The sequence below is a fragment of the Notothenia rossii genome, assembly GCF_949606895.1.
Source record: "Notothenia rossii genome assembly, chromosome: 5".
In the NCBI taxonomy this organism is placed as follows: Eukaryota; Metazoa; Chordata; class Actinopteri; order Perciformes; family Nototheniidae; genus Notothenia; species Notothenia rossii.
In genome coordinates, this window is record NC_136903.1 from 19,377,830 (window position 1) to 19,391,743 (window position 13,914).

A 13,914-nucleotide genomic window follows, 5' to 3' on the forward strand; every position below is an offset into this window, starting at 1 on the left:
AACACACGAAGCAAAGGATAAAAAGTTTGTAATTGTTTAATATGAAAAACCTGGAGTGTTAACTTAATAACAGCTAATAATCAAACTGAAGACTGTACATTCACACTGAACATTAAAACAATACTTCACGGTTTACATTGAGTAAATATAGAAAAGAGAGAACAAAAAGTTCACAGACGGATTGTCTGAAGCAAACTAAATAGAAACGTCTGACTGGGATCAAAGTGAGCGTCTGCATTATTCTGTATCATTTTGACTTTTGACTACAACTCAGGTTTTTCCTATAAAATGTCCATCATAAATACACTGAGGGATCAAAAGATGTTTCTGTCTGTATTCTGACCTTATAAATGCTCCAATTATATTTATCTTAGCTATGTCACCAACCAATGTATGCAACAGGTTGTAATATAATCCTTTTTGTCCCAAATATCCAGGAAACCGTTTAGAGGAAATGTTTACTATGAGATGAACAGAGCTGAATATGATATGCTGTTCCTCTCCGTACAGTACTGTAGAAAACCTTGTGTTAGCTGTGGTGAGGTCTGGCCAGGTCAGAGTTCAGATACACGACAGTAGCGGTGATATCGTCCCTGTACATTCTCGCTAGGTCCTCCGGCAGAGACAGCATCAAGGCCAGCCTCTCCTGGCACAGCTCTCCGTACTCCCCGGTGCCCAGAGCGTGTCTGATGAGGTGTGTCGCAGCGTTGGTGTCTAAAGCGGGGGAGGCGCGGGCCTGACGCTTCTGCAAGAGTTCATGCATTTCACCCAACTGCATCTGCTTCTCAGATGGAGAAACAGGAGCCTGGAATAAAGAAACAACAGTTAGAAACTAGTGTTGATTTGTCAGCCTTGTTTCCATATATTCTTTTCCCTTCATCAAATGTCCTTTTAAAGATTTGTAATTATATGAACAGGTTTTAGATGATTCAGAGTCTGGGCTTTATAGTTTTTTCAGAGCCAAAGAAAACCATGATTATCTTAGCATTACTGCGGTCAATGAAAAGTGTTTACATTTCAGTATTTTTAATTCATCAGATTGTATTGAACAGTTCGTCACAGTCAGTGTATAATGATGTTATATCTTGTCTAGGTCAAAAGGTTGTTGAAATAACTAAACAAGTTAACACTATTAGAAACAGAATAAGTTAAGAAGATCAAAACATATATCAAATAATTGTGAAGTTTAAGGTGTAGGTTGTCTGCTGTGAATCAGGGGAACATAAACACAAGTGACTTTGACTCCACACCTGAAGGTGAATCCCACTGAGATGCTCTCCAACGAGCCGTACCGCCTCCTCGTTCCCCAACTCGTCCCACAGCCCGTCGCTGCCGAGGATCAGGAAGCGGTCCTGAGGTCTCAGCTTGTGATGGGTTATTTCAGGGGCCACATCCAGATAGGGTGGAGTTAGGTAGTTAGGCGGAGTGTACTGGTACAGGTTCAGAGAGTCCAGGTCCACTCCGGACTCTAAGCTGGCTAAAACACTCTGCTGCAGCTCATGGCTCCACTTGAATCTGACGTCACCAAAGGCACGAAGGGGCATCAGAACCTGAGAGCAAAATAAATGCTTAGGACCTGTGGTTTATTTTAAAAACTCACTGTTACATTTTATAAACTCTCACCCCCAGCAGTCTGTCCTCTGTGACCACTGTGTCTCTCTCTGAGGGGGGGTGCAGGGACCTGATCCGCTCCATCTCAGCCTGGTTCTGTGAGTTGTGGTCCCGGGTAAGGGGCAGAGCACTCCATGATCCGTCCTCCTCCAGCACGCCCAGGACTGCTCTGCAGTCACCAGAGTTTGCCACGTGGATCCCGTCTGTGCCAACATGAGCCACACAGGCGGTGGAACCAGCAAACGCAACCTGGGCAGAGGATGGCGCAGGTGTATCAGTAATAATACAAATCATAATAATAAAGCTTTATTTGAATGTATTGTAGGAGCAAGGAAGGTTTTGTGCTGGAACCTGAATGGCTGTGCTTTTCATCAGGTCATTGGAAAGGGGGACTTGAGCCTCCAAGGAAATGTCAGCATCGAGCCGTTTGAAAGAATAGTCTAGCGCTTCCAGAGGACTAGAGAAAGAGGGGAAGAACATCACTCATCATGAAACAGCAAGCACTTGCAATGTAGAAAACGTAAGTGTTTTACTACCAACAAAAACAATCGAAACAATCCCATATTAACTAAAAAATTGATTTTTTTGTTATCATGATAACATGAACCAGCAGAGACATTCGTGCAGTCATTATAGTGTTTAACTTATACACAACGGTAGTAAAATGACTAATGAAGAGGAAAACAACAGGCTAGAAGAGCTGTAGATTAAAAAATGAACTTGCATAAAGTTTGTTAGAAATACACAGCCTTGGATTTACCTCATGCCTTCACCATGTTCCTCACTCTCTATTAATTCTTGCCAGAAGACTCTGAGGTGGTCGAGGTAGAGGGACGCAGATTCCCGATAGTTGAAGTCTGCATGGTGTTTGTACCACTGCAAGATGGGAGGAAGAGGTCTCTCATTCTCCATGCAGTTCTCAAGCTCCTCCAGGCTCTGCTTTGACATCATTGCAACTGCAGCGTAGTACAGCAGACGCTCGCTGACAGCCTGGGCACACGCCCACCCCCCGTGGCCGTCAAACACTCCAAACAGCATGCCCTTTGACTGGAGGAGATACAGAATACTCCATTAAAGTTTACAAGAAGCGAAAGTAGGGCAGTGGATTGGATTGCAGAATGAGGGGAGAACATGCATACCTGTAAGCATGTGGCTGAACTACGACGGTCCTCATTAGGTGTGTTAGCAGGCAGCTGGTTGCTCTCAAACTTTCTGACAGCACTGAGACCCCTGCCATCAAACTCTGGCACGCTGACATTCTGAAACACAGATGCACATACACACATGTACATGGTTATATATAACTGCAAATGTATTCAATATGTAGTACTGATATTATAATTTGAATGAAAAAATAAAGCATGTCATACTACGATGACCTCACAACATGCTTAGTTACATATTGCAAGTTCCAGAGTTTATAAAATCCAATACCTGCTCATTGGATCGCAGGATGCTGTTGATTTGGACCTGGTTGAGCTGGAAGTCGAGGTCCTGGCGAGTTGAGAGGTGGCGCCCACTGAGAGACCAACTTCCTGAGTCCTCACCTGAGATGTCTGACTTGACTCTGGAGTTCATCCAGGAGGAGAAGTGACATATATTTGCTGCTCGAGGCTGAGAAGAGAGAAATGCTAGGGAGGTTAGTGTACTAAACAAACAAAAAAACAATTTTTTTATGATTTCAAAAATGAAATATTTAGTTAAAAAGTAAATCAGGGTACACACCTGGAATTGTGCAGTAGAGGAAAGTGTCAATGTGTAGCTTGAAGCTCGTTGTAAGATGCTGGCACACACACGGCCAGACATCTCTAATGACACTGCCACTTTGTATTCACCTCGATGTCTATGTGGAGGGGGAAATTAAATTAAAAAGTGAGTGAAAGAGTGTTGATAATCAGGGAGCTAACCTTACACTAGATAGCAAGCTAGATGTTCTGTGTCAGCCCGGCTTAAAGTAACATCATACTCAAGGTGCAATAACGAGTGGTGCAAATACGGTGCAGCATACCTCTCGTTATGAGATTTCCTATTAGGTAAATATGTGCATGCATGTAGGTATATTACATTAAGTTATCAACATAGAAACATTAAGCGAGCTAGCTGGCTAGCTTGGCTATCTTTAACATATCAGCGACTAACGTTGTAACAAAGCTTAAACTTGAGTTAAACAAACACATATTGATCTGCTGCATGTAGAATGTACGATGAATAAAAACGAAATTGAATGAATACTTACAAACTTGTAAAATGTACAAATGAATCGATGTTGATTGAAAACTCCTTACATGACGGCGATGTCACTCAACGTCTGACGTAGGCATCAGACGCAAGTCGGAGAGGAAAGGAAAGGAGAAAAAGCAATCGAAATGGACAATCTTTGGCTCGATTTAACAGGGTCATTTTTTTATACAGTCTATGATCATTGCATATATTTGAATGTAAACTAATATAATACAAATAATATAATATAATAATAATATAATAAAGCAACGGAAAATCTCAAAGACTACGTAACGCATTTTTTTGTAGGATTTTTTATGAGAAAGCATGTACATACATTAGTGAACAACAAGCAAAGAGCCTTTATAACATGTTCTAAACATTTTCTTACATAGCTGGGGCCTACCCATGTAAAAGAGCCTTTATAACATGTTCTAAACATTTTCTTACACAACTGAGGCCTACCCATGTATATAAGGCCCCATCTGACCTTTCACATTTACTAGCGTGGTTGTTACTATGGGAACGCGATTTGCTAACGTTCGGTCTCCAACATTGGCAATTAGGCTAACGCTAATATGTTGTCACCTTAATTTATTTAATTGTGTGTAAGTGGGTGTCAGGTTTAGCTGACGTTACTTTTGGACAAATGCTTGAACAAAAGCGTGAAGAAAAATGTTACTCTGAAAGAGCGGCTGTCATCCCACACGTTAAAGTTAGCTATACTATTTACTTTGTTAGCTTGATTAGCTAGCTTGCCGGTATGAAATAGCAGTTCCTATTTTTATCGCAAATAACGCTAGATTGGCCTGAGTTTGTTGTGATGATTAACAGGGGATAAATGTGAAATATAAGGTTAGCCATATTGTTACCTTGGTGGTATTTAAGCGTTGTTGATGGCTTCACAACAACTGAATCGTTTCCACAGGGAAATGGATAGTAGGCCTACAGTGGTTTGCACCAGCAACCGTAACAGTAAGTCATTAAGTTGATGAATTTGCGTATACGTTTACATATTCATGTCTGTCTGGTTTACAAAGTCTCGCTGATGTAATCGTTTTGCTTTCAGCCGTAAGGACAGATCTCAGTTTGCTGCTTGAGTGTCTGAAGTTTCAGATGAAAAGTCCCGATTTGCAGAAACAAGCTCTTCTCACCATTCACTCTATCTGTGAAAAAAGAGGTAAACTATCAATGACAAATACATATCATTGACCTTCCTCTGAACCATGTCGTTTACACACTTACCATCTCCCTCGATCTTATTTTTTTGTGTCACTTATTTTCTTGTCATTTAAGTCAGTGACTCATTTACATATTGACCATAACTCTTTGACATGATACATATCCACTATATGACAAAAAAACATTTTTATTATTTCAGAGGATAATGTGGACCTGCTGAGAGAAATGGGAGGTGTAGCATTTGTGTACAACCTCTCCAAATCCAGTATTGTTCGTTCAGATGTTAAGGAGACTGCACTCTTTACACTCGGCACATTAGCAGAGGCCAATGGTAGGTGTGTGCGCGTTTGTGTGTGTGTGCGCAATTGTGTTACTGTTTTTTCAAGTGCAAGTTGTTTTAGAGTATATCACCTTTTAACATTTTGATAATATATTATTTATCTTTCCTTCCTGTAGTGTATTGCAAGAATTCTCTGTGCAGAAAGGAGACATTTGTAGACCTTGCCTCATTGTTGGTGGAGGAAGACATCCCGCTGACACAGAAGAGAGTGTCTGTGTATCTGCTGTCTGTGTTGGTAGCCAACAACAGTAAGATCCAGACACATCAACTGACATAATGATTTAAAGCTATAGAATTGGTGGTCCTATTTACGTACACGTTTTTCTGTCAGTTAACATGACATGTTCTATAGTTTTTTTAAAGTTGAAATCTCATCAAATGTACAGTAGTTTTTTAATCTCTCTGTCTGTGCTGTTGCAGAATCGGGACAGACTTTAAGCCAAACCACCAGCTGCCTTGATATACTACTCGACCTCTTCAGGTACTTTGCAATTCTAAACATTATAGAAATCATCACTCATTTCAAGTTAACATAATTACTCCTTTAATGCTTTTTAAAAAACCTTACTTATATAAAATTAACAGATACGTTTAACAGTCAGCTTTTTTGCAGGACCACTTCCCCTCTCTCCGCAGGGGCTTCTTTGAGAGCTGCTAATGCCACTCAAACATTCCAGCTTTGGGCATCTGTGTCTAGTGCTCTCTGTGGATGTGTCAACAACCCTCAGAATGGTATTGTCATCTGTGTATTCGTGTTTTGTACTAAGCAGTTAATATATGATAAACATTGATGCCTTCCAGACAATTGCTTTCAATCATTGTCAGTAATTAAGGGGGTGAAAGGTAAAAAATGCCCCAATGAATCTCAGTTTGTCCCTAAAAAAAAAAACATCAATCGTCTGTGCTTGACACATGAGCAGGGCTTAATGTTAGGGGTAAAAAAAACCTGATAAATATTTGAAAACTAGTTATTGTTGCAACTATCTACAAACTGATCAACTTTAAATAAACAAAGGCTATTTAGAGCAAAAATAAAACCATTAATAGTTTGAACTGTGTGCTTTTTCAGATTCTATACGCATAAAGATGATGGCATGCTTCTCTTTGAAACAGCAACATTATGCTTTTTATTTACTAAAGTTGACACAAGATGGTCATATTCTATGCATTTTATCTAATTTTAAACAGCAAACATTATTATATGTTTAAAAAATATATATAAATATAATATAAATTCTCAGAGTGGGGTAAAAGTTGCCCACAAAATATAGATATTTTCATTTCCCCTTTTCTCAAGTCAAAACCAGGAGATGTTTATATCTGGAGTTGTTTCTTTTGTCTTCCAGAGGAGGGTCAGCGTATTTGTGTAGCAGCCTTTCCTGTAATAAAAGTGTGGCTTCAGCAGATTGCGCTGCCACGCACAGAGATTTTTCAACCCATATGTTCTTTCATAGCAATGACGGTTGCCAACAACTGTAAGTAAAAGAGTCAATGTTTATGTAAACCATCAACATTGACACCAACATTTGAATGAATATATTTATGAATGTATGTTAATCACTTTTAACACGTTTCTGCAGCCTGTGTTCAGGAGAGTTTTTCGGCCTCAGGCGGTCTGGATACTCTCACTCTCGCACTGGCCCGTCTAGCTTCTGCTGCCGATACAAGCCTGTTGTCGTGCCAGCTTTCTGTCACTATATCCAAGACCCTGTCAGCCTGCATCACAGAAAACTGTGCGTATCACCCTCACACAAACATGAGCAAACAGTTCTCTTAAAAACGTAAATAAGTGTCTCCTTTTACAATTCACAATCTGTTCTTTGTAGCTTCTCTGGCTTCAGGTCTGGCTCAGTATGGCGTGGTTTCCCACCTCTTCTCCCTGCTGGCTAGCCCACACCTGGACCACGAGGAAAGGCTCTCTGTTTTACTCACCATGGGCCACTGCACTGAGGCTTCAGGTGAGACTCCACATGAGAGGGCTGTTCGTGTATAATCACTTCTGCTTATGTTGAAGTGTGTTTCAACTACAATGTCATCCACAGCTACAGTTTATTCCAGTCTTCCTTCCCTTGAGAGTACAACTTGAGTACTTATTTGATCCACGTGTGTTTTACAACTTTGTGTTTCTTCCTGACCTATAGAGGAGCACCAGTTTCAGCTGGTGCAGTGTGGGGGCCTGCCCCTTATTATAACCCTACTCACAGAGGACACAAGTGAGGAGGTTAGGAAGGCTGCTACATTCATATTGCAGACCTGCAAACAGGCCAGTAAGTCATCGTCGTGACTCCACAGAAGTGGGTAGAATTTAGAATATGGAGTATTAATGACTTCTTTGTCTTTGAAGCCATGTCCATGGGAGTGCCTGGTGTGAAAGTGAGACATGGTGAGGGAGAACATGTGGACCCCTTTATAAACATGGAAAGCTTCAAGAGCTCAGCCAGAGAGTTGCTGCGCAGGATTGACCAGCTAGAGAAGAGACCAGCAAAGGTCAGATATGCATTCACGCACATAGCCACAGTTGAGGCAGCATGCAGCGAGGGGACTCATTATCTGTGCTTATGTCCATCGTTAGGAGGCTGAGGATGAGCAGGAAGTCCTATACCCATTCGATTCATCTGAAGAGCGAGGCCAACCATCTCTGCCTCCAGCATCACCTCCACCTCTGCAGCAGGAGAGCTTCAGAACCATTCCCACGGCATATACTCTCAAGCTGTTAGAAGGAGGGGACGACGACAACAACGTTAAAATTCAATTGTTGAGAAATGTGATCAAAAACAGGAACAGTAGCCAACTGAAGAACACGAGCTCCAGTTTAAGTATGCAGGAAGAGGAGAGTAGAACCAGTGGAGGGGATGTGAAGTGTGCAGTGTGCAAGGGCACTGGATCCCTCACGTCTTCACATGGGCGGCCACTAGAGGGAGGCAGAGAGCCGCACACAGCAGACAAGTGAGTAGCTCCTCACTGTCGGTGACTTCTTAATGAGAACACTCAAAATAAAAGATGGCTTTCATAATAACTGTTTCTCATTTCACTCGCTCGTTTTTGTTTAGTGAGTTGTTCAAGCCCCCAGCACCAGTGAGGCACAGTGTACCAAAGGAAATGAAATGTGCTGATGAAGAGGGTAAGACCTACAACATCTTTATCACACTTCTGTGCTTTCATTATTGTTTTGAGTAGATGTGCAGTTTGGTACACGTTTTTTTCAAGTAGTATATTTTTCATGTAAAGAATTGCAGGATCATGAGATGAGTAACGGGGGGGGAATCCAAGTGGAGGGCCGCTCACTCTCTCATCTCCGGTGTGCAGGTAGGAGAACAAGAGAACCCTCAATTAGAATGTTTTCAATGTTATTTAAACACATGGTGGTTAATGGACTCAGCAAGCATAGTGTTTTGGTTAGCCTTTACTTTAAGGTACTGTTTCTATGTTTTGTGTCAGTATAACATATTTTAGGCTCACTTTGTGTTTCTTTGTTCTCTACATGTCCAGGCCTAAAAAGTCCACACATATTCAGTCTTTGTATTGTTACTTCTAAACTTAAAAATAGTAATTTAGTTAGAGTATTACCGTGCCAACAGTGTTTTTTTTTTTGTAAACGGATTCCCTTGCCTCTCTGTTCTTGCTCTCCTTCAGGTTGTGTGCTGCCTTTTGAGGAAGTGACTAGTCGCAATTTTGCATCTCTCCAGAGCTCCTGCCAGCAGAGCTGTGAGATGCACAGAGTTCTCCAGGAGGCCACCGAGCGGTTCAGGACGCGTCACTGCAACCTTCTGTTCAGGAGAGAGCCCCAAGACGACTCTGTAGGACAAACCGACCCAGAACCTGACCGGGTTTCCCCTGCAGAGTCACCGAGAAGCTGGACAAACTGGAACCGTAAGCAACATCCATCATCTGACTTTGCTCAGGAAATCCACCTAATAACAGAAAATGACTGGTTGCTCATTGACAGCGGTTCCTACTCGCGTTGCAATGGCCTTGGTTTGAACGTTGCTGTGTGTCAGACAGCCATTTTAAATGGTGTAATATAAAGTTGAAGCTCAATGCTATCGTCCATATGTTTCCCCATGTGTGCTCACACAATGATAATAAGAACATCATTGTTTTATGTAAAGGGTCTACACCTTACATTGCTTTGTGAAAAAGCCCCCTCCCCCCCCTCGTCCTCTCCTGAGAGATGTGATTTCATGTTCTGCCGAGATTCGTTTAGCATTTTTGGTCATTTTTGCTTTGGCACATGTTGTTGCCATACTCGCAAAAACCTGGTGATGCTAGCATCGGCTAACCTGCGACTGCAAGATGGGTTGAATATTACTGCATTTGGCAGGTAAAGAAAATGCAGATATTTAAACCTGGGCGTGGAATCATCTCAGACTTTGCCCCTAATTAACACTGCACTGAATTATGGGTATTAGACTAAACTCATGCTTATAAAAGTCTTTATTTGTAAAATATGTAACCATGAACTTTAACATCATGCTTTACTTCAGTCAAGATAAATAGTCAATGTTGTACTAGTGAAGACATGAGGTCCTTTCTGGCGATGATTAACTATAAGGAAACCTCTCAGACCGTAAACATGCCTCATTCATGTGGCTGTTGCCCAAACTGTTTTATGGTGAAAAAAAAGCATTTATTTTCCTTTTCCATAACTGCTCTGTTAATATCCTCGTTATGAAACACACATTGTTGTCTTTAACTACAGCTATAAAATGTCTGATTTCTATTCCCCTATAAAAGATGTCTGCCTGACTCCCATACGTAAAGAAGCAAAGAAAAGCACCGTGGCACAACACCACTGGAAAAGGCACAATGGTGAGAGTTAAGCAGCAAGTGGATTTATATACAGCTATTTAACACAGCAATGTTTAAGGATTGTAGCAAATGAGCCTACGTAGTTAAAAAAAATCAACAACTAAGCCTCAGACAAATTATTGCTGTATGCCACTCGTTTCTGTAGGTTTTGATTTGGCTTTCTTCCATCATAGGTATCACTCTGACTCCACTGCGCAGAGGGGCTAACAAGAAGATAATGACCTTTAATAACAGGATGGGTATGTGTGCAATACAAATAGCAACATCTCATTTATTGTTATTTTATGGTTGTCAGCATCTCATCCCTCCTCTCCACAGGTCCAACCTTCATTCCCCTCAAAGGGTCTCATCTTCCTGGAGGTAAATATGTGCTACCAGATACGGGGGTGTTTACAGTAGATTAATTTGAGGTGTGTGAATGTTATGATGGAGAGCCAGTGGTGGGAGCTGTCTCCGCAGTGTGTTCTTGGCAGCAGACAAACAAAAGAGCAGAAGGAATGTTGAACAGCAGCCAGTGTTCTCACAGGGCAGGCTAGAGCTGGTTCAGAGCCACACAACTGTATTAAGCTGTTTCACACTCTGTATAACACTGTGTGTCTCTGTGTGAGAGAGAGGGACAGAGACGTTTAAAGGGTGCGTTCTTATGCTTTGTATTCAGCCAGTGACATGTTTTAAATGAGATGGCCTTTTAGTATGTTCTGCCTTATGATATCGCATGCTTGGTTCTTGCATGACGTTCAATATTACCCATTATATTTTGCTGCTATGTTTGACAATGTACCCCGGTTTTTCTCCTGCTTCCCAGTCTACTAAGTAAGTAACATGTAATGTAATAATACCCTTCTCTTTCTTTTGGTCAGACTTTCTTTAGCCTGATTGTTGCATCATGGGCGCAGAGGCCTTGCTGTACAGTGCAGTATTTCTGTGTGCACTTTACTTTATACCTGTCTGTCAAATGTAGTTTCCAGAGCTCACGTTGTGTGATTGACACTGAGAACAGTTGTTTCTTCCACTGCACAGCTCGCCTTTAATCCTCTCTCTTTCCTGTAACGCGGTTTTTTTTTTTTACCTTTCTCTTCTTACATATCGTACTTTTCTCTTGCCTGCTGCCGTCATCCGTCGTTCTTCTTCCCTTATATTGTTGTTCTCAAAGCAGCCCTATTAGTCATCACTTGTGATGTAATACTGCTCTAACGAGGAGCAAGAGAAGAGAGACAGTATTCTGTTGTGTCTGGGGCCAGTTGATGTGTTGTAACAGAATGAGTTACTCCAACATGGCATCTTCGTCTTCTTCTTTACACACAAACACGTACTGTTCTACGTTTCAAATTCAGAGAGAAGAGGAGGCAAAAATATTGGAAATCACAGTCTTGATGATGATCTGAGGACTAGCACAGAACACTCTCCCGCTGTAAGAGTTTCAAATCATATTTTCTGTCAGAAATCTATGAATGAACTTTACATGAGATTCACAGTGAACTATTGGCTGCAGGTATTTATAAAGAAAATAACATGATCATGTTCAATTGACCATCTCTTGCACTATAAAAAGTTGATAGTCTCCAACTAAGTCTTAACATAAATGTCCGAGCCTTCTTGAACAAATCCGTAGAAAGACTTTCATAACCTTTTTAATTATACTGTATGTAACTTTGTAACCAATCCTTTGATGGGAACAGAATTACACAACATCAAAAGTCAAACTTGATTTTCAAAGGGTATTACAACAAGTTGCAACTAAACAAAGTTGGGAAATCCATTTCAAATAGTGCGACATGCTGAGCAGAATGGCTGCTGGGAGTTTGCAATGTGTTGATAATAGGCTGAAATGTGCAAAACCACCAGTTTGTTCTATTAACATTGGTCACACAGGCATCTGTAGAATATTATTTGAAACTACTAACTAACAAATGTGCATCTAATTTAGATTGTATTAGAGCTGTAGTCATTCGTCCATGTGTCAGTGGAGAAGGCATTTAGTGATCATAAAAGAGGCAAAGGTATTATATTTGGGCTAAAATAATGACTAATTGCAATTATTTTTGAATAATATTACAATTGCAACATCCGAGGGAATGATCATTTTTGAAAGATTATCCACATTATCATTCAAACAGTATATTAAAACGATCATTCCATTCTCTTCTGTCCCTCAGTGTCCACTCAAACGTTTTTCCTCTTTTGCCTGTCATCCATAGAGAAGGCAAAGGAGAGACTTCAGCAGTGAGGAGCTGCGGTACCTGCTGTGTGGCGTGAAGACGTACGGCTTCTCCTGGAACTCCATCTTGTGGTCATACCCCTTCCAACCTGGACGCACCAATGTGGACCTGGCCAAGAAATACAGGCGGCTCATGCAACAAGAGAACATATCCTTGAGGCCAGATATTTGATATTTTCCTTCATGAATGTCAAATTGCATAAAGATGAACTGACAGATTGTCTTTTTGCCTGCAGAATTCTGGCTGTGCATATTCTTGATCCTGAGATCCACACCCTGCCTATTGTTGATGGCAAACTGTAAATAATAAAGCGCTGCCTCCCTTAATACTCTATTGTTTTAACAAAATAATCCACAAAAAGCATGTAATACATTTACTCATAATGTATTATAGTATTTAGTGTTTTTCAGTGCCTTGACTTCAAAGCTTTATAAACTCAATATTATTCTCTCAGTATTTATTTATTTATTTAAGGATATTTCGTATTTTTTGTATTTATATAACTTGTTCATCGTTTGCAATTTGTTTTTGCAGCATTTTCATTGCTAATAGTTCTTTCTGTTATATTCAAAACATTAAAACAGCTTTTTGAGATTGTTGAATATGTGAGGATGAATTGTCAGTTTTTGTGTGAATTATATAGGAAGAGGAGACATTTTGAAATCCTTCTTTTGTTGGAGCACCACCTATTGATGACTCACCACCACTGTGTTACCACATGAAGGTGTGCCAGATTTGATTGCAACAACACGGCATTAATGAATTGTGACAGGAGAAAGACTCAGCCCTAAACACATTGGCAAACGTAAAAAACAAGTCTGTGTCATAACTAGGCCAGGGCACATCTGCTTTGTACCCGATTTATTATTATTGGACATTCATTTAACAAACAAGCAAATACAGTTGTTTTTAAAGTCAACACCGACTTTGAAGTGAGGCAGGAAATCAACAAGAGGAGAGGGGACTGGAGTCCAGCACTTAGTGTTTATTGATCTGAAAGCCTCTGGTATAACAGGAATCGCATATCAGGCTGTTTACCTATTCTCAGGGAGCATCAAGAAGCAGCTCGGCCTACTAAAGGCTAGCTTGACTGAGATCAGTGTCTGAAGAGTGCCTCTCCCTCTCCACAGGGACTCATCAGTGTGTTGTCAAAACCATGGGACTTACCCGGTTGCCGTGCCTTGAGGCGTGGTCTGTTCACATTAGGTGCGGTTGCATAAGGCATGTGCCTTCTTTAAGTGGGACTTAATTTGATGATGGATCATTAGTTATGAAACTGGAGAAAACCCGTGATGCAGTTATTTGCTGGTATAGTGTTACTAGTGTACTTACACATTTAAAAGAAGCTGTATGATGACATTGCAGTGTAAGCCTTTTTTCATTTGGTTGTATTCCTGTGAAAGTCAATAGTTATTTCTCTCTAAATTTCATTTTAAGGCAGGGTGACGTGGCCTCTCATACCAATCCACTGACTTCTTGGTTAAGATGTTGGGATAGCAATGCAGTGAGGGCAGGGGGAGTGTGGTGGGAGAG

At 40.9% G+C, this 13,914-nt stretch overlaps 2 protein-coding genes across 5 annotated transcripts; one reads left to right on the forward strand and one right to left on the reverse strand.

Annotated features, from left to right (window-relative positions):
• Window positions 1-20: 20 nt before the first annotated feature.
• pdp2 (putative pyruvate dehydrogenase phosphatase isoenzyme 2) lies at window positions 21-4,003 on the reverse strand. The gene is made up of 9 exons (XM_079685172.1): window positions 3,848-4,003; window positions 3,337-3,454; window positions 3,046-3,225; window positions 2,751-2,870; window positions 2,372-2,658; window positions 1,963-2,068; window positions 1,624-1,860; window positions 1,251-1,550; window positions 21-805 (listed from the first exon to the last, which is right to left on the reverse strand). Exons 2-9 carry the CDS (start codon window positions 3,415-3,417, stop codon window positions 530-532), a joined length of 1,587 nt encoding a protein of 528 aa, XP_079541298.1. The 5' UTR covers window positions 3,418-3,454; window positions 3,848-4,003; the 3' UTR covers window positions 21-529.
• Window positions 4,004-4,380: 377 nt separating this feature from the next.
• terb1 (telomere repeat binding bouquet formation protein 1) lies at window positions 4,381-12,711 on the forward strand. 4 transcript variants are annotated; one of them, XM_079685163.1, is made up of 20 exons: window positions 4,381-4,806; window positions 4,901-5,011; window positions 5,213-5,344; window positions 5,470-5,601; window positions 5,774-5,834; window positions 5,967-6,085; window positions 6,700-6,828; window positions 6,934-7,086; window positions 7,180-7,311; window positions 7,495-7,620; window positions 7,698-7,840; window positions 7,926-8,299; window positions 8,404-8,474; window positions 8,582-8,659; window positions 8,987-9,223; window positions 10,088-10,162; window positions 10,336-10,401; window positions 10,481-10,522; window positions 11,497-11,573; window positions 12,361-12,711. In XM_079685163.1, the coding sequence occupies exons 1-20, from the start codon at window positions 4,728-4,730 to the stop codon at window positions 12,550-12,552; spliced, it is 2,529 nt and encodes an 842-aa protein (XP_079541289.1). In that variant the 5' UTR covers window positions 4,381-4,727; the 3' UTR covers window positions 12,553-12,711. The 4 variants fall into 4 exon arrangements, with proteins under 4 accessions (XP_079541289.1, XP_079541290.1, XP_079541291.1 ...); XM_079685164.1 differs by lacking the exon at window positions 8,582-8,659; XM_079685165.1 differs by lacking the exon at window positions 5,213-5,344.
• The last annotated feature ends 1,203 nt before the right edge of the window (window positions 12,712-13,914 follow it).